The 25698-nt window shown below is 40.4% G+C and overlaps 1 protein-coding gene across 1 annotated transcript; it reads right to left on the bottom strand.

Moving 5' to 3' along the window:
* Nucleotides 1-15722: 15722 nt before the first annotated feature.
* LOC143878150 (uncharacterized) lies at nt 15723-18909 on the bottom strand. Its single transcript, XM_077380458.1, has 2 exons — nt 15856-18909; nt 15723-15731 (listed from the first exon to the last, which is right to left on the bottom strand). Exons 1-2 carry the CDS (start codon nt 18907-18909, stop codon nt 15723-15725), a joined length of 3063 nt encoding a protein of 1020 aa, XP_077236573.1.
* Between the last annotated feature and the right edge of the window lie 6789 nt (nt 18910-25698).

The raw sequence follows: 25698 nt of genomic DNA, 5'->3' as shown, positions 1-25698 counted from the left end.
GAGGGCAAACACAGGGAAAATGGTAAAAAGATTTTCATTTCCTGAATTTTTTCATATACAATAGACTGAATCTGATAATTTTCTTCTCTTTCTGTTAGCTGCCAATACTTCGAATGGTCTGAGTACTATCCTTCTGAACTCTGCTCTGCTCTGTATCATTTTCAAGGATCCACAACTTCATCATTTTTCCATCACTCCAGCCTTGGAGAGACATTGACCACACAGGACTCCCCACACAAGACTTTGGAGTTTAACCTTGACTTTGACAAGGACTGAACTGTGGCTAACAACAAAGGAGGACTTCGACCATGACTTGGATTCTAAGAGAAACTGAATCTGCTTTTCAGCCTGATAAGTATTTTAAAATGGTATAGTCTACCACTTCTTAGAATCTTTCAAAAACCGTATTTAAAGGTGTTTCATTCCTCTTTTCAGGTTTTCCGTCATGGTTATTATTCCTTTGGTTTGCTTAGTCTTAACTCCTTAGCTTTTAGAATGTCAGAAGAATCTCTACTGGCGCTTACTCAGACTTCAGAGTAATGCCTCAGAAGAAATAAAAGTCTTGCTGGCATTCAGAGGTTTTATCCTTTTGAAGTCACTGCCATGACCAAATCACCTTTTCAGGTTTTTGATTTGGCGGGCCGCCTGCCTTATATTTTGCCTGGACTGTCTGCCCTTGCAGATTTTCTATCCAGCAGGCTCTGCACCTTGATTTTTGCCTAAGCCGCCCTTTCGGGTTTTCAACTTAGCAGGTGAATGACCCTAATTTTTGCCTAGACCGCCCTTTCGGGTTTTCAGTCTAGCGGGTCTAAGACTCCATCATTTTTTTTTCTTTTCTTTCTGTTTCTCTACAAACCTGGACCTAAAATACACTAGAAGGACTTTTAGGTAGGCTTGGGTTCAAACAGGTTAAACTTTTGGTTTGTTTTATGTATTTAACCGAATCTGGCCCTCCAGACTGCCTACGTATCCCCAAAGAAAATGGGAATCAGGTCCGCGTAGTTCGCCCATTTTTGAGGTTTCAAGGATTTTTTGTTTGTTCTTTCTTTCATATTTTCAAGTATTTGAAAGATTTGAAGGATTTGAAGAATTTGACCGAACCCGAATTAATCAGGTGGCCTACGTATCCTGTAGAAAGGAATCAGGTCAGAACGTAGTTCAAGCTTACTATCTTTTATGACGCAAGTCATAAAAGATGCCCCTGGTTTGTGTTTGTCAAGAAAAAGGGATTTTTTTTTCATAGGCCCAAAGGGTTTGCAAACAGTATTTTGACTTTTGGGTTGTTAGCATTTGGCTCTGATCGATCAAGGATGGCCTCCTGGTGTATTTAAGCATAGTACTTCTTTAGTTGGTCCAGGTTTGTAGGTTCTGTTAATTTTTCACCATTTTCATTGAGGAGTCTTACGGCTTTTCCAGGCAGGACTTCATTAACAATGTAAGGACCAGACCAGTTTGGCCTGAATTTTCCTCTGGGATCGAACACCGGTGCTCGATAAGACTTCAAGACGAGATCTCCTGGTTTCAGGTCTCGAACCTTGACTTTCTTATTGAATGCCCTTTCGATTCTTCTCTGATAACCTTGGATGTGGTATAAGGCTCTGAGCCTCTTTTCATCAATCATCTGCAATTCATCATGTCTGGCTTTGGCCCACTCAGACTCTGGCAGATTCGCTTCCATCATAACTCTTAAAGACGGGATTCTCACTTCAACAGGGAGGACTGCTTCCATTCCGTAAACTAGAGAGTACGGAGTTACACCTGTAGAGGATCTGATCGACGTCCTGTAAGCCCACAAAGCATACGGGAGTTTATTCGACCAATCCTTATAAGTTTCTGTCATTTTGCTAATAATAACCTTGATGTTCTTATTAGCTGCCTCTACAGCACCATTTGTCTGCGGTCTGTAAGGAGATGACTTGTGATGCTTGATTTTAAATTCTTCGCACAGGTGCACTACCTCTTTCTTGAAGTGAGATCCATTGTCAGAAATCAACTCATGAGGTACTCCATATCTGCAAATGATGTTTGCACGGATGAACTTCGCAACTGTATTGGAAGTTATGGAAGCATATGAAGCAGCTTCTATCCACTTCGTGAAATAGTCAATGGCCACCAAGATGTACTCGTGCCCACTTGACGACTTAGGATAGACTTTGCCAATGATATCAATCCCCCATACTGAAAATGGCCATGGCGAGGTCATAGAATGCAGCTCTGACGGAGGCACATGAATAAGATTCGCATAGACTTGGCATTTATGACATTTCTTCACAAATGCGAAACAATCTGTTTCCATTGAGGGCCAATAGAAACCGAGTCTAAGGATCTTCCTTGATAGCATTTTACCATTCATATGAGGACCACAAACACCTTCATGTGTTTGTTCAATGAGCTTCGCAGCCTGATCTTCATCAACACACAGAAGCTGAATCCCATCAAAGGATCTTCTGCACAATTCTTCACCACAAATGATGAAGTTAGCGGCGAATCTCTGAAGAGTTTTTCTCTCTTTGCTGGAAGCTTCAGGGGGATGCCCCTTGCCTGAAATGAGATTTCGGATATCAGTATACCACGGTTTTCCATCTGGACATCGCGCTGATATTTCAATGGCATTTACATGCGCTGGAGCCCATTGCGACCTCACAGCTAAAGGCTGGACCTCCATTGTCTCAGAAATATCCAACATCGAGGCTAAGGTAGCCAAGGCGTCTGCAAAATGATTCTTGTTTCTCGACAGATGGGTAAATGTGATACTCTTGAATTTCTTGGCCAGAGATTCGAGATAGAAATTATACGGGATTAATTTTGATTCTCTTGTCTTCCAATTACCATTGGTTTGACAAATTATCAGAATTGAATCTCCAAATACATCAATCTCTTGGACTTTCAAAATTAAAGCTGCCTCAAGTCCTGCGATACAAGCTTCGTACTCTGCCATGTTATTTGTACATTCGAATTGTAACTTGATGGATATCGGGATATATTCTTTCTTGGGAGATACAAGCACTGCTCCTATTCCTTGTCCTCGATTGTTTACGGCTCCATCAAAGTACATTGTCCATCTGGTACTTGGAATTTCTTCTTCAAGTTCCATGATCTCTTCATCAGGAAATTCAGCCTTCAGAAAAGCATTCTCCTCAACAGGAGCATCAGCTAGCTGCTCAGCAATAACCCGTCCTTTGACAGATTTCTGAGTGACGTATGTGATGTCAAACTCAGATAACAATAGTAACCACCTTGCAGTTCTTCCTGTAAGGGCGGGCTTCTCGAATAAGTACTTCAACGGATCCATCCGTGAAAGCAGAAATACCTTATTTGACAAGAGATAATGTCTTAGTCTTTGAGTCGCCCAGACTAATGCTAGACAAGTCTTTTCCAAGATAGTGTACTTTATCTCGTACTCTAACATTTTCTTGCTGATGTAGTAGATAGGCTTCTCCTTCTTAGATCCTACATCTTGCTGAGCAAGCATACAACCCATTGCTGTATCTGTGATGGACAAATACATCAACAATGGTTGACCAGGAATGACTGGGGATAAGACAGTGTCACACACAGTGTCACACACAACAAGGTATAGGATCACGTTCCTTAGGTTGCACAGCCTAGTTACACACAGCCTGTGGACCCCGATCCGAGAGAGGCGCGGCGGTGGAGGGACGTGCCCCCACGCGCTAACTGTCTCTATGGATCATCCACGTGAATGGAGAGCTCTACCAAGGACCTCTCGAAAGAATAATGCCTCTCACAGCATGAGTGGCGATACAAAGGTGAGATACCTCTCGATTCGGGGACTAGCCCAGATTCGAGGCGTACCTTATACAAAGAAGAGTCGCCATCCAGGGAAGTAGGCCCTGGATCCCACACTATACTCTGTTGCAACGGATAACCAGAGATATAAAATAAGGTTCGTGCCTGGTTACGAATTCGGAAGGTCTAAAGAGCACCTCATCCGCCCAAGTGCAAACACCTGGTCTCTTATGCCATTTACTTAATAATTTTGAAGAGCTTTGGGCGAAAATCATATGGAATGGGAATGAATATCTCCGAGAAGACGCCTACCTAAACATGCATGTCTCAGAGATGAAAATTAAACACATACACAAAATAAATGAAAGATGTGTCACCTAAGCAAAACTAGGTTATAAGTGACATGCCTAATGGGTGTCTAAGTTCTGGTGTGCAAACACATGTATGATACAGCTAAATGTATAGGATCTGTACATGAAAGTAAGAAAACACAGCAAAAACATATAACACAAATCAAATCTATACCTGACTGGACAAAATGAGTCCTAACTCTAATGCGACCTGACTCGGACCAAGATGGCCATCCATCCCAGCTGCTCTACGTATCCCGGCCTCGGGAAGAATCGGAGTCAACGTAGTTCGATGCCCTATTCCAAACTACTATGCCTAACCATCTAGAACCGTTATCCTAGACTCGATCCATTAGACTCAACTGATTTTTAAAGCTTTTTTTTATATGATTGCTTAAATTCAAGTGAATTGTAATTTTCAGGACTCTCTATATGACCTAACTAATGTAAGTTGATTAGCCTTAAGCTAATGCAGGTGGGTCCTACATCCTATGTGTAACTAGGCTGTGCAACCTAAGGAAAACCATGGGCTAATTATATGCTTCCTAGTCTAGCCATCGGTTCGACTAAATGTCTAACCGATCGACTTGAGGCCTCCTAACTCTAGGGACACACACGACAGGACACACCATATCAATACAAATCAGGACAGACTCCTAACTCTAAAACACCCCAAACAAACTAGGACGGACTCCTAACTCTATGGGAAGATCTTTTTGAAAAGGTTTTGAAGAAGTTTTGTATTTTTGAAGGTTCGAAATGTTTATTTTTAAAGGTTTGGCTGGACTTGGGATAAAGATCCCAAGCTGCACTACGTACCTCGTGGAAGAGGATCAAGCCAACGTAGTTCGGATCAGATTTCCTAACTACTCCTAATGACTCAAGATTTTTGAGATTTTTGGTTTTTCAGATGTTTTTGTTGTTTTTAAATGTTTTTGACTCAAGGGGGACAAATCCTATCATCATAAGGGGAGGACAGACTCCCGATATCCCGCAAAGGTTGGACAGCATCCTATACCTTGCGGGGGAAAAAGACAGAAACACGACTATGCAAGGGTTGGACAGCATCCTATACCTTGCAAGAGAGGATAGAAGAACATGATCTGATGAAAGGTTGGATAAAATCCTAACCCCTACGATGATAGGGCTGAATCCTGAAAGAAAGAAAGACTCTCTAGCTAAGGACAAACTCCTAGGCTAAGGACTGACTCTGAAAATAGGATTCTAAGAAGGAGGTGCTAATGAGATAAAGCCTGTCTCCTAAAAGAAAATGAGATAAAGAAGGGTGCTAGTGAGACTATCAAGCTAAGATAAAGCTCACAAGTAATAAGGAAAAAGAGACCTTATGCATATTTGGCAAAGGTAAAACACCCAGCCGGGCCGGACAGCTACCTAGCCCTAAGGTGCAACAAATGTGCAACCCAATACCCATAAGGGTAGGGGTATGATGCCAAGCCGAGTAGGGTGTTCTCCCAAAACCAAAAGACGCACAAAGAAGAGGGTTTAAGACTTATGAGACTAGAGGTAGTCTCCTAGGGGTTGACTCAGGTTGATTCATTAATGAGACAATGCCTGTCTCCAAAGATTTGGATCTAAAAAACTAGGCAAGTCTTTTGAGAAAATAGAATGCTATTTGGACTGAGCAAATCCCCTAGTGATGGGCTTGGGATGACTCCTTCATAGCCCTACAAGAAAAGGACTAAGAAGTCTCTATAGAAAGAAAGAGAAGGGAGAGGGTATTACTGAGACTTAGTAATTCTCTCCTTTAAGATGGGCTTGGGCTATCGCCTTCATCGCCCTCACAATGAAGGATCTACCTAAAGGTGTTTTTTAAAAAAAAACTGGAAAATCTCTTAAAAGAGAAAGAGAAATACTAATGGGACTTGACAAGTCTCCTAAATGATGGGCTTAGGCTATCGCCTTCATCGCCCTATAGAAACCAAAAACTTACAAGTTGGGAGAAAAAGACATACACAGGGAATTTGACAGAATTGCGAGATTTTAATGAACTGTGTACAGACAAAGGCTGAATTAGGAACATCACTTGTGCGAAACATTGGAGCATTAACATGGACTAACTTGTGAAAATAAGGAACATGAACCATGTATTGAATTATGAGCTGAATTATGCACAAAATAAGGGCTAATTTGAGGTCTGAATAGCTGACTAAATTATGCACAAAACCAGGGACTGAAATGGACAGAACTATGCCAACATCTAGACCGGATTTTGGATATCTTCATTCAGATAGGGGCTGGATTGTGCATAGATTTTGTGCCATACTATGGACTGGTTTGCGCAGACTTTCTACCAAATAAGAAACCGAATCAAAAACAGATTCTAGGACAGAGCTGAAACAGATTTGTATGCAAAAAGGGACAGATTTATGTGTGAAATGGAGCAGATTTGTGTGCCAAACAATAGACAAATTAGGTGCCAAACAGTGGATAGATCATGTGCTAATAATGGAAAGACTATTTGCCAAAACAGTGGACATATTACATGCTAATAATGGACAGATTATTTGCCAAAACAGTGGACATATTACATGCTAATAATGGACAGATTATTTGCCAAAACAGTGGACAAATTATATGCTAAAACAGTGGACAGATTATATACTAAAACAGTGGACAGGTTATGTGCTTAAACAGTGGACAGGTTATGTGCTTAAACAGTGAAAAATTATAAACCAAACAGAGACTGATTTATATGCCAAAACAATGGACATTCGCATATAATGCCATACGAATCTGAGTTCTTATATGGTAAATAAATTAACATGGGCATGTGCTTTAAAGTGGTTTTGGAAAGAACTTTCTAGTGAACAATCCAGCCTGATAATATGGAGACCCAAAAAATATGTTCTCGAGCTATGTAATAACTGCTCTCAGGTAATTAGACCTCTAAAAAAAAAACATAAAAATATGACATTTAACCCAAGGCCTACATAATTCAAAACACACATGGGATTATGATATTAAAATTCTAAATCCAACTTTCTCACTTTAGTGAAACATATATGATCTGAAACATCAACAAAGAAGAACTTGAACTTCCATCATAATCAAACAATTCAAAGATTTGAGAAAGAAAGAAAAAAAAAAAATTATCTCTCTAGGCTGAACAAATACTTAAAATGAACTGAATCAAATAGGAGCCATTGGAGTTAGACTAGGTAGCATCATGAGAATCAGCATTCAAGGAACATAACTGAGCACCAGCACATTTATGTCAAAAACAAAGAGGATATATATAAGTCTACAGATTTTAATTTCAAATTATGACTAACTAGTTCAGGTTCTGTACTTAGCTGATTTGAATACTTAGCTAGCATATATTTGAACCAAAACAACTATACTGCTTGCATATGCTTATTAACTGAGTTTAAGATTGTTCAAAAAAATAGAAAAAACCGACAAGTTAATAGGATAATACCCAGAAACAAACTAAGCATAAACTTGATAAAAAAAAAAATTAATTAGTCCTATCCTATCATCACCAAGCCATGATCATTCTGTCCGAAAGAAGAAGAGAGATCTAAAAATGAAAGCTATATAAATGGAAATGATAAAAGAAGCTTTTTAGAAATTTTGATATGAGAATTAAAAAAAATGCAACCATCACATACCATAATGATTTCACTACAATTATATTTCTTTCAATACAATTAACCCATTTTTTTATTAACATAGCCACACACATACTCATAAGCATATTCACTTACAAAAAGTCATATGCACACACATATTCTTTCACACACGCATATACATATACTTGAGCTGAAATAAGCTATGAACTAAACACACATAAAGACAAAATTGAGCTAAAACACAGAAATACATGAGTTGGATTTTGATACACAAAACAGGAGTTAAATTGCAAATGAATGGGGCTAACTTTGTGATACACAAAACAGGGACCAGATCATAAGCAGAACAGTGCCAAAAAAAAATGGGGCTGTTTTATGAGTGAAACTATGTGAAACAGGGGTTATTTCGAAGACTGAACTATATCAAAACATTGGTTGAAAACAGGGACATAAAGAAACTTTCAAAACTAAGTCTTCTTATTATGAAGTTGAATCAATTAATGAAGGTGAGAAACATTGATATAACAAGAGAACTTGCGAAATCATAGATATTTTCATAAATTGTAGAGCAAGAATGAATCCATTGGGATAAAATTAGAACCCTATGATTCAAAGGTATACCGAACAAATGCATAGCTTCAAATTCTAAATGAAATGATTTAACACATCCTAATCTTAACCCTAACAGGATATCTCCTGTATCCTTCATAGAAAACCCTTTATAAGCATGTGATACACCTTTACAGAAATTCAAAAATTTTATGCTAATTCTGTTGGTACAGATGTATCTGAAACAATGCAATTTACTCTTCAAATTGAATTCTCAATTAACTTACGAGCTCTTCTATATTTCAAAATACCAGGATAAATGAAATACACAAATCATACTTTGCATATCCATCCTAAAAACTCAGATTATATAAACATACTTTTTAAAGCATAATATGATCTACTAAACGATGGACTAATTGATCATAGATCTGGTGATCTTTGAAGCAAAATCATCATTATCATTCAGCAATTATATCACAGTATCAGTCAAAGAACTACACTTTTTTTTTTAATAAAAGTAAAATACCTTTTTCTGGAGGATATGATCTTGCCTTTATCTCACTTGGATGAGAAACTAAAGGATTTAGAGCTCCAGAATGTCTGTGAATCCGGCCGGAGAATATAAGCTTGCCGAAAAATAAATTTGATCGAAAGAATTAGGGTTCCCGTGGTGAAATTTGGAAACTTGAAGAAAAAAGATAAAAGGAAATGATGTGCTCGGAGGTGGCCGAAGCTTGAGCTCGTCAGAGAAGGTGATCGGAAAAATAGCCTTGATCGGAGCAGAAGAGTGAAATGGAGAAAATTCTGGTTTCAAAAATGAGTAGATTTGAGGTTTTTAACAGGTTAGGGTTTGGATCGGAGAAGAAAGTAGATAAACTAGGGTTTGGATTTGGGGGAAGAAGCTAAGGTTTGAAGAAATAATATTCCGGTGAAGAGACTAGCTAGATTTAACTAGAGATTAACCGGATTCCGGCAAAATCTTATCGGAAAAGACGAAGGATTCCGACCGAGATCTATTCTCTCTCTCCAGAATTCTCAGAATTTCTCTCTCTAGAAAAATTAGGAAAAGCTTAGATCCTTGAAAATGAGGGTTTACACTGGTATTTATAGTTTTTTTCAAAAAAATGATATCAGCACTCATTTGATAAGCGCACACATGCGCGACCCCAGCTGGCTAATGCAACCCCCCACGCTTGATAACTGCACCAACTCTACTTGTCTTTTTCGAATTTTTTCGTCGGATTTTTCTGAAATTTTGCATAGGTATTTCTAGGGTTTTAAGGCTTTTAAAAATGTATTCACGGGTATTTGAAGCATTAGGTTGACCTAGATTTTTATTAAAAAGCAAGGATTTTGAGATAAAAATCAAAACCTAGTGGGCCACCCCTTAATTGCACTACATATACTCTCTCAGCCCGTTTGCTGGGCAAACGCTCTCGGATCTTCCTGAAATTTTGCAGGGGGTTAGAAGAGACCTTAATCCCGCCTTGGGCGCAGTTTGGGACCTTAACGATGAGATTTGGACGGATTTGGTATGAGCCGGGAAGATTTAGGGCTTAGTCAAAATGGGGTGTCTACAGATGCCCCTCTTTGGCAGAGCGTGCTTGTCGCGCGAATGTCAAAGCTGAACAGACGTCACATTTTGACTAACCCCAAGAATTGATTTAGAGAACGGGATGGAGCAAATGACTTGGTGAAGGTTGGATTATAAGAGGGTTGGTTTGTTAGGAATGTTGGTTTTCTGCTCAGAGGCGGATGGTTTTATGCTCAGAGGCGAAGATTTATGCTTGGAAGCAAGGTTTTATGCTCAGAGGCAATGATTTATGCTCGGAGGCAAGGATTTTATGCTCGGAGGCAGGGTTTTATGCTCGGAGGCAAGGAATTTATGCTCGGAGGCATGATTTTATGCTCAGAGGCAAGGATTTATGCTTGGAAGCAAAGATTTATGCTTGGAAGCAGGGATTTATGCTCAGAAGCAAGGATTTTATGCTCGGAGGCAGGGAATTATGCTCGGAGGCAATGGGTTTATGCTCGGAGGCAGGGATTTATGCTCGGAGGCAGGGTTTTATGCTCAGAGGCAGGATTTTATGCTCGGAGGCTTGGTTTTATGCTCGGAGGCAAGGAATTTATGCTCGGAGGCAGGGAATTATGCTCGGAGGCAGGGAATTATGCTCGGAGGCAAAGGGTTTATGCTCGGAGGCAGGGATTTATGCTCGGAGGCAAGGTTTTAATTTGAATGCTTGGTTTATTTATATTTTGGATAGAAACTCCACTGGGGATTATGAGATAGGTTTTCAATAAGATGATAAGAAAGACTCTCAGAGGAATTTGACTAAAGCTCTACTGAAGCTCTTCTTATCTTCATTTAATGAAAATAACTATCTCAATTATCAAAGTTCACTTGATATCTTTTATAACCTGAACAGGTTATAAAAGATGCCCCTAGTACGAATTTACTTCCATGACAAATTCATAGGAGGGCAAACACAGGGAAAATGGTAAAAAGATTTTCATTTCCTGAATTTTTTCATATACAATAGACTGAATCTGATAATTTTCTTCTCTTTCTGTTAGCTGCCAATACTTCGAATGGTCTGAGTACTATCCTTCTGAACTCTGCTCTGCTCTGTATCATTTTCAAGGATCCACAACTTCATCATTTTTCCATCACTCCAGCCTTGGAGAGACATTGACCACACAGGACTCCCCACACAAGACTTTGGAGTTTAACCTTGACTTTGACAAGGACTGAACTGTGGCTAACAACAAAGGAGGACTTCGACCATGACTTGGATTCTAAGAGAAACTGAATCTGCTTTTCAGCCTGATAAGTATTTTAAAATGGTATAGTCTACCACTTCTTAGAATCTTTCAAAAACCGTATTTAAAGGTGTTTCATTCCTCTTTTCAGGTTTTCCGTCATGGTTATTATTCCTTTGGTTTGCTTAGTCTTAACTCCTTAGCTTTTAGAATGTCAGAAGAATCTCTACTGGCGCTTACTCAGACTTCAGAGTAATGCCTCAGAAGAAATAAAAGTCTTGCTGGCATTCAGAGGTTTTATCCTTTTGAAGTCACTGCCATGACCAAATCACCTTTTCAGGTTTTTGATTTGGCGGGCCGCCTGCCTTATATTTTGCCTGGACTGTCTGCCCTTGCAGATTTTCTATCCAGCAGGCTCTGCACCTTGATTTTTGCCTAAGCCGCCCTTTCGGGTTTTCAACTTAGCAGGTGAATGACCCTAATTTTTGCCTAGACCGCCCTTTCGGGTTTTCAGTCTAGCGGGTCTAAGACTCCATCATTTTTTTTTCTTTTCTTTCTGTTTCTCTACAAACCTGGACCTAAAATACACTAGAAGGACTTTTAGGTAGGCTTGGGTTCAAACAGGTTAAACTTTTGGTTTGTTTTATGTATTTAACCGAATCTGGCCCTCCAGACTGCCTACGTATCCCCAAAGAAAATGGGAATCAGGTCCGCGTAGTTCGCCCATTTTTGAGGTTTCAAGGATTTTTTGTTTGTTCTTTCTTTCATATTTTCAAGTATTTGAAAGATTTGAAGGATTTGAAGAATTTGACCGAACCCGAATTAATCAGGTGGCCTACGTATCCTGTAGAAAGGAATCAGGTCAGAACGTAGTTCAAGCTTACTATCTTTTATGACGCAAGTCATAAAAGATGCCCCTGGTTTGTGTTTGTCAAGAAAAAGGGATTTTTTTTTCATAGGCCCAAAGGGTTTGCAAACAGTATTTTGACTTTTGGGTTGTTAGCATTTGGCTCTGATCGATCAAGGATGGCCTCCTGGTGTATTTAAGCATAGTACTTCTTTAGTTGGTCCAGGTTTGTAGGTTCTGTTAATTTTTCACCATTTTCATTGAGGAGTCTTACGGCTTTTCCAGGCAGGACTTCATTAACAATGTAAGGACCAGACCAGTTTGGCCTGAATTTTCCTCTGGGATCGAACACCGGTGCTCGATAAGACTTCAAGACGAGATCTCCTGGTTTCAGGTCTCGAACCTTGACTTTCTTATTGAATGCCCTTTCGATTCTTCTCTGATAACCTTGGATGTGGTATAAGGCTCTGAGCCTCTTTTCATCAATCATCTGCAATTCATCATGTCTGGCTTTGGCCCACTCAGACTCTGGCAGATTCGCTTCCATCATAACTCTTAAAGACGGGATTCTCACTTCAACAGGGAGGACTGCTTCCATTCCGTAAACTAGAGAGTACGGAGTTACACCTGTAGAGGATCTGATCGACGTCCTGTAAGCCCACAAAGCATACGGGAGTTTATTCGACCAATCCTTATAAGTTTCTGTCATTTTGCTAATAATAACCTTGATGTTCTTATTAGCTGCCTCTACAGCACCATTTGTCTGCGGTCTGTAAGGAGATGACTTGTGATGCTTGATTTTAAATTCTTCGCACAGGTGCACTACCTCTTTCTTGAAGTGAGATCCATTGTCAGAAATCAACTCATGAGGTACTCCATATCTGCAAATGATGTTTGCACGGATGAACTTCGCAACTGTATTGGAAGTTATGGAAGCATATGAAGCAGCTTCTATCCACTTCGTGAAATAGTCAATGGCCACCAAGATGTACTCGTGCCCACTTGACGACTTAGGATAGACTTTGCCAATGATATCAATCCCCCATACTGAAAATGGCCATGGCGAGGTCATAGAATGCAGCTCTGACGGAGGCACATGAATAAGATTCGCATAGACTTGGCATTTATGACATTTCTTCACAAATGCGAAACAATCTGTTTCCATTGAGGGCCAATAGAAACCGAGTCTAAGGATCTTCCTTGATAGCATTTTACCATTCATATGAGGACCACAAACACCTTCATGTGTTTGTTCAATGAGCTCCGCAGCCTGATCTTCATCAACACACAGAAGCTGAATCCCATCAAAGGATCTTCTGCACAATTCTTCACCACAAATGATGAAGTTAGCGGCGAATCTCTGAAGAGTTTTTCTCTCTTTGCTGGAAGCTTCAGGGGGATGCCCCTTGCCTGAAATGAGATTTCGGATATCAGTATACCACGGTTTTCCATCTGGACATCGCGCTGATATTTCAATGGCATTTACATGCGCTGGAGCCCATTGCGACCTCACAGCTAAAGGCTGGACCTCCATTGTCTCAGAAATATCCAACATCGAGGCTAAGGTAGCCAAGGCGTCTGCAAAATGATTCTTGTTTCTCGACAGATGGGTAAATGTGATACTCTTGAATTTCTTGGCCAGAGATTCGAGATAGAAATTATACGGGATTAATTTTGATTCTCTTGTCTTCCAATTACCATTGGTTTGACAAATTATCAGAATTGAATCTCCAAATACATCAATCTCTTGGACTTTCAAAATTAAAGCTGCCTCAAGTCCTGCGATACAAGCTTCGTACTCTGCCATGTTATTTGTACATTCGAATTGTAACTTGATGGATATCGGGATATATTCTTTCTTGGGAGATACAAGCACTGCTCCTATTCCTTGTCCTCGATTGTTTACGGCTCCATCAAAGTACATTGTCCATCTGGTACTTGGAATTTCTTCTTCAAGTTCCATGATCTCTTCATCAGGAAATTCAGCCTTCAGAAAAGCATTCTCCTCAACAGGAGCATCAGCTAGCTGCTCAGCAATAACCCGTCCTTTGACAGATTTCTGAGTGACGTATGTGATGTCAAACTCAGATAACAATAGTAACCACCTTGCAGTTCTTCCTGTAAGGGCGGGCTTCTCGAATAAGTACTTCAACGGATCCATCCGTGAAAGCAGAAATACCTTATTTGACAAGAGATAATGTCTTAGTCTTTGAGTCGCCCAGACTAATGCTAGACAAGTCTTTTCCAAGATAGTGTACTTTATCTCGTACTCTAACATTTTCTTGCTGATGTAGTAGATAGGCTTCTCCTTCTTAGATCCTACATCTTGCTGAGCAAGCATACAACCCATTGCTGTATCTGTGATGGACAAATACATCAACAATGGTTGACCAGGAATGACTGGGGATAAGACAGGAGGCAAAGACAAACACTGCTTGACCTTTTCAAATGCTTCCTGACATTCTTCATTCCATTTCTTGGAGGAATTCTTTTTCAATAATTTGAAGATGGGTTCACATGTCATAGTTAAATGAGATATGAATCTCCTCAAGTATTGCACTTTGCCAAGGAATCCACGAATCTGCTTTTCTGTCTTTGGTGGTTGCATTTCTTGGATAGCCTTGATTTTCTGAGGGTCCACTTCGATTCCTCTTTCACTGACCATGAATCCAAGCAACTTCCCTGACGTGACCCCAAATACACATTTATTTGGGTTCAAGCGAAGTTGAAACTTTCGGATTCGCTCAAAGAACTTTCTCAAAGCGACTGTATGCTCTGGCCGAGTCCTGCCTTTGACAATCATGTCATCGACATAGACCTCGACCTCCTTATGAATCATGTCATGAAGAAGAGTTGTCGCAGCCCTCTGATAGGTAGCTCCAGCATTTTTGAGGCCAAACGGCATTACTCGGTAACAGTACGTCCCCCATTGAGTAATAAATGCCGTCTTCATCATATCTTCAGGCGCCATCTTGATCTGATTGTAGCCTGAAAACCCATCCATGAAAGATAACAGAGCATGTCCAGCAGTGTTGTCTACCAGGATATCGATGTTCGGAAGAGGAAAGTCATCTTTTGGGCTCGCCTTATTCAGATCTCTGAAATCAACGCACATCCTGACTTTTCCATCTTTCTTGGGCACAGGAACTATATTTGCAAGCCATTCGGGATATTCCACTACTTCAATGAATTTTACTTCAAGTAGCTTCTTAACCTCATCATGAACTTTCAACTCCCATTCTGTTTTAAGTTTTCGGAGTTTTTGCTTCTTCGGCTTGATGCCAGGAATTAGAGGTAATTTGTGTTGCACAATGTCCTCACTCAATCCCGGCATGTCATCGTAAGACCAAGCAAAAACCTCCTTAAACTCTTTTAGCAAGGTGATTAATTCTTCGCGCTCCTCAGGAGATAAAGTTTTGCCAATCCGAATCTCCCGAATTAAGGTTTCATCACCTATATTTACAGTTTCAATTTCTTCTTCGAGTGGTTTTGCTCGGCGAATCTCCTCTTGTTGAATCATGTATTTGATTTCAAAAGGAGTTTCGTCAGCTTCCTCGTTTGAGGGGGAGTCTTGATTATTATTATTATTAGTTATTTGATCAGGCTTTGAAGCAGAATCAGAAACAGAATTAGAAATAAAGACAGGATCGTACACAAATGAGTCTTTTATTTCTTTTGCAGAATTGATGATTACATCGAATGATTCACCCACATCGGGCGTTACAGACTCTGAATTCAAATGAAATGACATGTTGACATCAGTATCAACATAGACAGGACTATGTACAAATGAAGAATCAGCAAAAACATCCTCTGACTGAGACTCGACAGGGACCGACTCTTCACCACCTCCGAGAACTACTCCGACCTCTATGGTACCTGCATCAAAAGAAAAGTTAGAAATGACAGACTCTGGGTTGAACTCAGAAACTGACACATTTTTTGAAATGACTGACTCTTTTGAAAGGACTGGACTATACTGGAGGACTACTTGGGGTATAACCTGTGCGGTCCAATTGTCTAAAGGTCCAGTGGCTGGAGTAATGCAATCCCTTGGGCTCGTGAAGGGCACATCTCCTCCAATCATAGCGACGATTGGGGCCTCAACCTGATATAGGGAGTCTAGGAGATGTGGCTCAATATTTTCCGCCCAATCTGTAGCTGGTTTTTCTGCTATCGATGCCAAGGCAAACTGCTCACTGCAGAAATCTTCTGACAACTCATCTGTGAAGAAGATCTCTAACCCTGGAAGCCTCTTCCCAGTCTTATCGCACCAGGTCTCAGGAAAACCATAGAACGGACAGTCTGCCCCTTCTCTTCTGAATCGGCCGTTCATAATCATGCTGTACGGTCCTGTCAGAAATTCTATACCTCGACGACGGCATTCAACCCACTTCATCATATAACGCTTCATTTCTTGAACCTCTTTCGGAGTTGGCTCGTACCCTAACCCGAATAATCCGCCGACTGCTTTCAATTCCGGCCACTCAGTTGGGCCCTGCAGATTTCTTCCCAGACCAGCTCCCGGGACATAACCATATTTTCGCATTATCTTCACCACTTGAGTGTTTGTGCTCGAGAGAAACATTATTTCTTCATTCATTGCTTCCCCAAAGAAAATAGTAGAGACTTCTAATGAAAAGCCAGTTAAACTAACATCTCTTGATTTTTCAGTGCTCAGTTCAGATGTTATTTGTCCAACTTCCGGCTCAGGGTCTCCTCGCACTGTGATCACCCGATTGTTTCGGACGAATTTCAATTTTTGGTGAAGTGTGGAAGGAACGACTCCAACTTTATGAAGCCACGGCCGGCCAAGAAGGAGAAAGAAAGATGTTTTGATGTCAAGAACCTGAAACTCTATCTCGAAAGTTTCACCTCCTATTTCGACTTCTGTGGCGAGTGTCCCGATGACATCTCTTCTGGTTCCGTCGTACGCTAATATCCCCTGTTCCGACGGGATAAAATCGGCTGGCCCGAATCCCAGGGTAGTGGCGGTGCTTAAAGGACATACATTTAAAGCTGACCCATTATCCACTAATACCTCGGGGACCCTCTTCTTGTTGCACAGTATGGTGATACGGAGAGGTCTTGTGTGATCTCTTCCTTCTTGAGGCAGATCCTCATCAGTAAATGACAATGTTCTAGAAACCCTGGCCATTGCCACGAGATTGACCAACTCATCGGGGGTAATTTCAACTGATACTTGAGAGGCATTTAATTCTCGAAGCACAACCTGTCTGTGTTTCGGTGATGCCATTAGTAAACCCCAGATGGACACGTTAGCTTGTGTCTTCTTCAGTTGTTTCAACAAATTTTCTTCCTCTTCATCCACAGTCTGCTTCTGTTTCAGATTCTCTGCAGCTCTTACAACTTCAGCAGGATTTTCTGCTCTGAGTTCTGCAGGTTTGAAGACACGACCACCTCGTGTGACATGGCGGAGCTCGTCACACTGATCTTCCAGAAGCAACAAGTCTTCTTCTTCCAATCTTAAAACATAAGGGATCTTTTCTTTCATCTCTTCCTCCTCCTCACTCTTGAGGACATAAGAACAAGAACACTCAGAGGATCCTGTTAATCCTTCATCTAGAGGGGATAGTATATAAGGTTTCTTGTTTTCGATCTCTTCATCTTCATCATCCCATCTCAGAACATACGGTCTATCAGAAATAACCGCACAAATACGGGAGTGATCTAAGAGGATTTCTTCAGTGAAAATGGCATACACGTTCGGGGGAGGCATTGCATGTGTAGGCAATGGGTTTCGAGTGACGTTCGGTGCTTCAACGGCAAGATCCTTTGCTTCTATCATGTCTTGGATCTTGTGTCTTAAAGCCATGCATTTGTCAGTCAAATGCCCTGAATTCTGATGATAATCGCAGTATTGGTCCTTCCTCCAATACTTGGGCAAAGGGTTGGGAAGCTCTCTAGGTTCCAACAAAGTGATTTTTTTATCTCTCAGTAACTTCTTCAAAGCCACTGATAAGGAGTAAGGGAGAGGGTCGAACTGACGAAAGACCTTCTTTTCCATCGGCCTCCTGACCTCGGTCACCGTTCTGGATGGTGGTCGGTCATAACCTGGTGGTCTGGCATAATTGGGAGGCCCGGTATAGTTAACATTGTGCACCTCCTTTGGTGCCACAATAGGTCTTTTTCCTTCTCTCACATCAGACGAAGGTCTTGATCTCAGTCCCTTGGACAAAGCATCTTCGATTTGAGTTCCGGTTTTGATTAGAAAATCAAAATCAATGAAGTACTGGATTGCCATGTGGTGATAGTATTGAGATGATAAGTTTTTCACAACAATCTTAATCTGCTCTGAGTCAGGCAAACGGTGAGTCATCTGCGCTGCCTTTCGCCTCCATCGGCGAATGAAAGAAGTGAAGGTTTCATTGTGCCCTTGTTTCAGCGCCTTCAGATCTCTTTTTGTCACATCTATTCCCTCCTCCATGGAGAATTGCTCAACAAATCTATTGGCAATATCCTCCAGAGTTCTGATCTCTTCGGTTTTCAAGCTCAAAAACCATTTCTTTGCTGTTCCAGTAAGAGATCTAGGGAAAAGAAGAGCAATCTGCTCTGGAGTAAGCCCATGCTGCTGTAAGAGAGGAATAAGGGCTTTCAGATGACTCTTGGGACATCCTGTCCCATCATACTTATCATGATCCGGCATCTTGAAATTAGGAGGTAGCACAACTCCCGGTATTATCATATACTCGGCCATGTTTAATTTTTTCGGACCCTGCATTTTCATGCTCTCCATCTCCTGGGCCATCTTATCCAACCTATCGACTATCCCCTTGCCTTTATCCAGATGGGGGAGACAGTTCTCTTCTTCATACTGCTCGTCATCAGAATGGTCAAAGACTGGCAACACAGGAGGCTGAGCCATCATAGGAGGTGGGCGAGGCATGATTGGGGTTTGCTGAGGTGCAGGATTTTTGGTAGTAGATTCTCTGTCATTCTTTAATCGGGCTATTTCTTCATTAATGGTACTCAATTGCAACATTATAGCTTTCATCATCTCAATGGTGTCCATACTATTTTGCCCATTCTCTGCCATCGCTTCAGGGGTTGGTTGGACGGGTGAAAGTATTTCTTGAAAATTCAAGGAAGGCGATAAAGGAGAAGTAAAAGAAAAAGGTGACAAGGATTGTCGGCTCAGCCTGGAATCAGATGTCTGACGGGACCAGGTTGGTTTTGAAACGAGGATTTTCTTAGGAGCAATGGCTACTCAATCAAGAATCCTGAAATGGAAGTATAATCACTAGATTAAAATTTTGATAATCGAGATAAACTATCTTGATCAAATAATGACAAAAGAAACAAAAACACACTTTCATTAATAAAATCCAAATTGTGATTACAACGGATGAAAAAATTAATCTCTGATCACAGCTGGATAAACAGACTGACAAGAATGGGAAATGCAGAAATCGGAATAACAAAACATGATATGGATCTTCAAGGTTCCTCAATCCGAGCTCGCCGGCTTGCGGGCTCTTCCGATATTTCTCCACGTCGGAATTTGCGAGATAGACCTAACCTCCTTTCTATATTTTTGTTTCCCCAAGCAGCCACAATGGATCGGACGAGATCAGGAGTAAGATCTTCACAAAGAGGAGGGACTATGATTCCGGGAGGACATGGAATTCCCGTAATCTGATGGAGAATTCGAATGGGTGCATAAAAGGAAGACTTCTCGGTACCCATGAGGTAAACAAATGAATGTGGGTAAGTGCTAGTAAAAACATGGAAACATGAATGACTTACCCAGCGAAATTGGCTCTCCTCTACATGTTGTAACCAATTGTGCCATTCATCAACGGACTGAGGTTGGTTGGCTATTGGTTTCCATGTATGGAAATTCTTCAGGGTATACGGATTTTGTTTTTGTCGCTGAAGAATTTGAAATTTTTCACCAAGCCAGACATACAACAACTTCACACACCCACAGAAATTGTCTTTGATATTTTGGGAAGCAATAAGATCTAGTCCCAAAAAGGTCTCTGCTAACATGGTAGGAATGGGATTCCTCCCTTTGTTAATTTGGTCTACCACAGTTAACAAGGTTAACGGAGCAACACGAGGGTTTTTCCGAATGACATATCGCGCAAAGACACTAAAAATCAAAGCATTGCGTCGACAACTCTGAAAACGAGAGTTAGTAGGATCGACGTTTTCAGAAAAAAGGGTGATGAGGTTTTGAACTTGCACACACGTATCCGTTAAGCATGAAAGTGCATTAACGGTTTGATTTTTGAATAGCTTGCAAAAAATGGAATGAGAGGAATCTATGTTCGAAGATTGTATCCAAAGTCCATCTGTTGGGAGCTCTAATAAAGCACACCAATCTTCGAATATAGGACAAAGCTCGAATGATCCAAATCGAAAAACATGAAGATTAGGATCCCAGAATCTAGCGGCTGCTTGGAGAAACTTCCAATTTATATCGGAAACACTCAAATGACTGAAGGCATAGATGAACCGATCAGCCATACTCCTATCCGAGGATTCTAGCGGAAGAGCCCCAATAGTCTCGCTTATCCAGCCTTTCAACAAATTATTCGCCATGATTTAACCTAAACACAAAGAATAGGATGGGATAATTAGGGAATGGAGAATAACTTGGAATAAACAAAGAATAAAGATGGACTTAACCAATAATCACAAGAAGGATATAATTGGCGACATCAAATGTTCCATTGATGATCAAAGATGATCAGAAACTCAGGGAAGAGACCACGGTCATAAAATGACAAAAGTAGATCATAGACCGGATCTAAATCTGAAAGGTGGACGATAAAAATGTACGATCAAGAAGATCAATAATGATAGACTATGGTCATAGAGACAGCAGACAAGCTATCGACCATATCTAAGACAGGACGACCAATAATTTGAGTAATACAACAAAGAATGGATAAATGAGGTTTGCATTTGAAGGATGAACACAGGTAATACTTATCATCATTAGGTCAAGGAATAAACCATAGCTATGAGTGTGACAGGTAGAAGCCACTAGCTAGGTTTAGATCTGGAAAATGAATATACACGATTGATTGATTCAAGCTAGGAATCTCTACTAGAAAGTAGGTCCTAATCTTATAATCAAAAGATATATGGACAAAATCTCCATGACTAGAGCAAAAGATAGGCCACGACCATGAGAGGGCAAGTAAAAGCCACTGGTCGGGTCTAGATCCGAAGAACAGACTGATATGACTTATTTGATTAGATAAGGAAGCCTCACTAATGAGTAGGCTCTAATCTGATAATCAAAATATAGATATATACATATATATCCTAACCAGGGGCACCAGCCCTAAATACGATTCCATAGAGTCAAGAAGCTTGACTCAAGACAGACATGTGAGTGTATTAGGACTGCGATGTAGTCACATAAGGTGAGCTACAATAATCTAAGAAATAGGACATGGCTCCTAAATCTAAGCTCCAACATGTGTAAGCAACACATGTTCGTCCTTATATGAATGCAATATATATATATAAGCACATGCAGATCCTAATTGGGTTTTACTAAATCAACATATATATCCATGTACATAATATATGTAAAATGAAAGTAGAGCTCCGGACTCAATCAGGTACTATGCATATGATCCATACTTTAAGTATATAACACAAGTACACCGAGTGTTATATACAGTATGCTTCATTGCTCACCGGCTGCTGTAAACACAAGTACACCGAGTGTTTACGACTGCAGCACTGGCGCATAGCTTGGTAATAGATACAACAGCACCATCTGGATAGTGATATCCCATGAGGCACGCATTATATCTATCCCGTGGAGCCAATAATAAGAAAATCAATAAAAGAAAATAAAGAACAAAATGATGTATGCTGTGCAATGTGTGAATCCCTTGTTTTAAACACCTATCTGGTGCCCCTGGATTCTAAGCGATTAAATTCCCATTTATAATGATTTTAGCTCAAAATTCTTCAAAATTAATAACAAATGGCATTTTAACAGAGCTAGGCAATGTTCCAAGAAGTCCCCAGCAGAGTCGCCAGCCTGTGGACCCCGATCCGAGAGAGGCGCGGCGGTGGAGGGACGTGCCCCCACGCGCTAACTGTCTCTATGGATCATCCACGTGAATGGAGAGCTCTACCAAGGACCTCTCGAAAGAATAATGCCTCTCACAGCATGAGTGGCGATACAAAGGTGAGATACCTCTCGATTCGGGGACTAGCCCAGATTCGAGGCGTACCTTATACAAAGAAGAGTCGCCATCCAGGGAAGTAGGCCCTGGATCCCACACTATACTCTGTTGCAACGGATAACCAGAGATATAAAATAAGGTTCGTGCCTGGTTACGAATTCGGAAGGTCTAAAGAGCACCTCATCCGCCCAAGTGCAAACACCTGGTCTCTTATGCCATTTACTTAATAATTTTGAAGAGCTTTGGGCGAAAATCATATGGAATGGGAATGAATATCTCCGAGAAGACGTCTACCTAAACATGCATGTCTCAGAGATGAAAATTAAACACATACACAAAATAAATGAAAGATGTGTCACCTAAGCAAAACTAGGTTATAAGTGACATGCCTAATGGGTGTCTAAGTTCTGGTGTGCAAACACATGTATGATACAGCTAAATGTATAGGATCTGTACATGAAAGTAAGAAAACACAGCAAAAACATATAACACAAATCAAATCTATACCTGACTGGACAAAATGAGTCCTAACTCTAATGCGACCTGACTCGGACCAAGATGGCCATCCATCCCAGCTGCTCTACGTATCCCGGCCTCGGGAAGAATCGGAGTCAACGTAGTTCGATGCCCTATTCCAAACTACTATGCCTAACCATCTAGAACCGTTATCCTAGACTCGATCCATTAGACTCAACTGATTTTTAAAGCTTTTTTTTATATGATTGCTTAAATTCAAGTGAATTGTAATTTTCAGGACTCTCTATATGACCTAACTAATGTAAGTTGATTAGCCTTAAGCTAATGCAGGTGGGTCCTACATCCTATGTGTAACTAGGCTGTGCAACCTAAGGAAAACCATGGGCTAATTATATGCTTCCTAGTCTAGCCATCGGTTCGACTAAATGTCTAACCGATCGACTTGAGGCCTCCTAACTCTAGGGACACACACGACAGGACACACCATATCAATACAAATCAGGACAGACTCCTAACTCTAAAACACCCCAAACAAACTAGGACGGACTCCTAACTCTATGGGAAGATCTTTTTGAAAAGGTTTTGAAGAAGTTTTGTATTTTTGAAGGTTCGAAATGTTTATTTTTAAAGGTTTGGCTGGACTTGGGATAAAGATCCCAAGCTGCACTACGTACCTCGTGGAAGAGGATCAAGCCAACGTAGTTCGGATCAGATTTCCTAACTACTCCTAATGACTCAAGATTTTTGAGATTTTTGGTTTTTCAGATGTTTTTGTTGTTTTTAAATGTTTTTGACTCAAGGGGGACAAATCCTATCATCATAAGGGGAGGACAGACTCCCGATATCCCGCAAAGGTTGGACAGCATCCTATACCTTGCGGGGGAAAAAGACAGAAACACGACTATGCAAGGGTTGGACAGCATCCTATACCTTGCAAGAGAGGATAGAAGAACATGATCTGATGAAAGGTTGGATAAAATCCTAACCCCTACGATGATAGGGCTGAATCCTGAAAGAAAGAAAGACTCTCTAGCTAAGGACAAACTCCTAGGCTAAGGACTGACTCTGAAAATAGGATTCTAAGAAGGAGGTGCTAATGAGATAAAGCCTGTCTCCTAAAAGAAAATGAGATAAAGAAGGGTGCTAGTGAGACTATCAAGCTAAGATAAAGCTCACAAGTAATAAGGAAAAAGAGACCTTATGCATATTTGGCAAAGGTAAAACACCCAGCCGGGCCGGACAGCTACCTAGCCCTAAGGTGCAACAAATGTGCAACCCAATACCCATAAGGGTAGGGGTATGATGCCAAGCCGAGTAGGGTGTTCTCCCAAAACCAAAAGACGCACAAAGAAGAGGGTTTAAGACTTATGAGACTAGAGGTAGTCTCCTAGGGGTTGACTCAGGTTGATTCATTAATGAGACAATGCCTGTCTCCAAAGATTTGGATCTAAAAAACTAGGCAAGTCTTTTGAGAAAATAGAATGCTATTTGGACTGAGCAAATCCCCTAGTGATGGGCTTGGGATGACTCCTTCATAGCCCTACAAGAAAAGGACTAAGAAGTCTCTATAGAAAGAAAGAGAAGGGAGAGGGTATTACTGAGACTTAGTAATTCTCTCCTTTAAGATGGGCTTGGGCTATCGCCTTCATCGCCCTCACAATGAAGGATCTACCTAAAGGTGTTTTTTAAAAAAAAACTGGAAAATCTCTTAAAAGAGAAAGAGAAATACTAATGGGACTTGACAAGTCTCCTAAATGATGGGCTTAGGCTATCGCCTTCATCGCCCTATAGAAACCAAAAACTTACAAGTTGGGAGAAAAAGACATACACAGGGAATTTGACAGAATTGCGAGATTTTAATGAACTGTGTACAGACAAAGGCTGAATTAGGAACATCACTTGTGCGAAACATTGGAGCATTAACATGGACTAACTTGTGAAAATAAGGAACATGAACCATGTATTGAATTATGAGCTGAATTATGCACAAAATAAGGGCTAATTTGAGGTCTGAATAGCTGACTAAATTATGCACAAAACCAGGGACTGAAATGGACAGAACTATGCCAACATCTAGACCGGATTTTGGATATCTTCATTCAGATAGGGGCTGGATTGTGCATAGATTTTGTGCCATACTATGGACTGGTTTGTGCAGACTTTCTACCAAATAAGAAACCGAATCAAAAACAGATTCTAGGACAGAGCTGAAACAGATTTGTATGCAAAAAGGGACAGATTTATGTGTGAAATGGAGCAGATTTGTGTGCCAAACAATAGACAAATTAGGTGCCAAACAGTGGATAGATCATGTGCTAATAATGGAAAGACTATTTGCCAAAACAGTGGACATATTACATGCTAATAATGGACAGATTATTTGCCAAAACAGTGGACATATTACATGCTAATAATGGACAGATTATTTGCCAAAACAGTGGACAAATTATATGCTAAAACAGTGGACAGATTATATACTAAAACAGTGGACAGGTTATGTGCTTAAACAGTGGACAGGTTATGTGCTTAAACAGTGAAAAATTATAAACCAAACAGAGACTGATTTATATGCCAAAACAATGGACATTCGCATATAATGCCATACGAATCTGAGTTCTTATATGGTAAATAAATTAACATGGGCATGTGCTTTAAAGTGGTTTTGGAAAGAACTTTCTAGTGAACAATCCAGCCTGATAATATGGAGACCCAAAAAATATGTTCTCGAGCTATGTAATAACTGCTCTCAGGTAATTAGACCTCTAAAAAAAAAACATAAAAATATGACATTTAACCCAAGGCCTACATAATTCAAAACACACATGGGATTATGATATTAAAATTCTAAATCCAACTTTCTCACTTTAGTGAAACATATATGATCTGAAACATCAACAAAGAAGAACTTGAACTTCCATCATAATCAAACAATTCAAAGATTTGAGAAAGAAAGAAAAAAAAAAAAATTATCTCTCTAGGCTGAACAAATACTTAAAATGAACTGAATCAAATAGGAGCCATTGGAGTTAGACTAGGTAGCATCATGAGAATCAGCATTCAAGGAACATAACTGAGCACCAGCACATTTATGTCAAAAACAAAGAGGATATATATAAGTCTACAGATTTTAATTTCAAATTATGACTAACTAGTTCAGGTTCTGTACTTAGCTGATTTGAATACTTAGC

This window comes from Tasmannia lanceolata, unplaced genomic scaffold, assembly GCF_043159265.1.
Source record: "Tasmannia lanceolata isolate RefF3 unplaced genomic scaffold, GAP_Taslan_0.1 ptg000006l, whole genome shotgun sequence".
In the NCBI taxonomy this organism is placed as follows: domain Eukaryota; kingdom Viridiplantae; phylum Streptophyta; class Magnoliopsida; order Canellales; family Winteraceae; genus Tasmannia; species Tasmannia lanceolata.
This window is presented reverse-complemented; position numbering and strand designations above follow the sequence as displayed.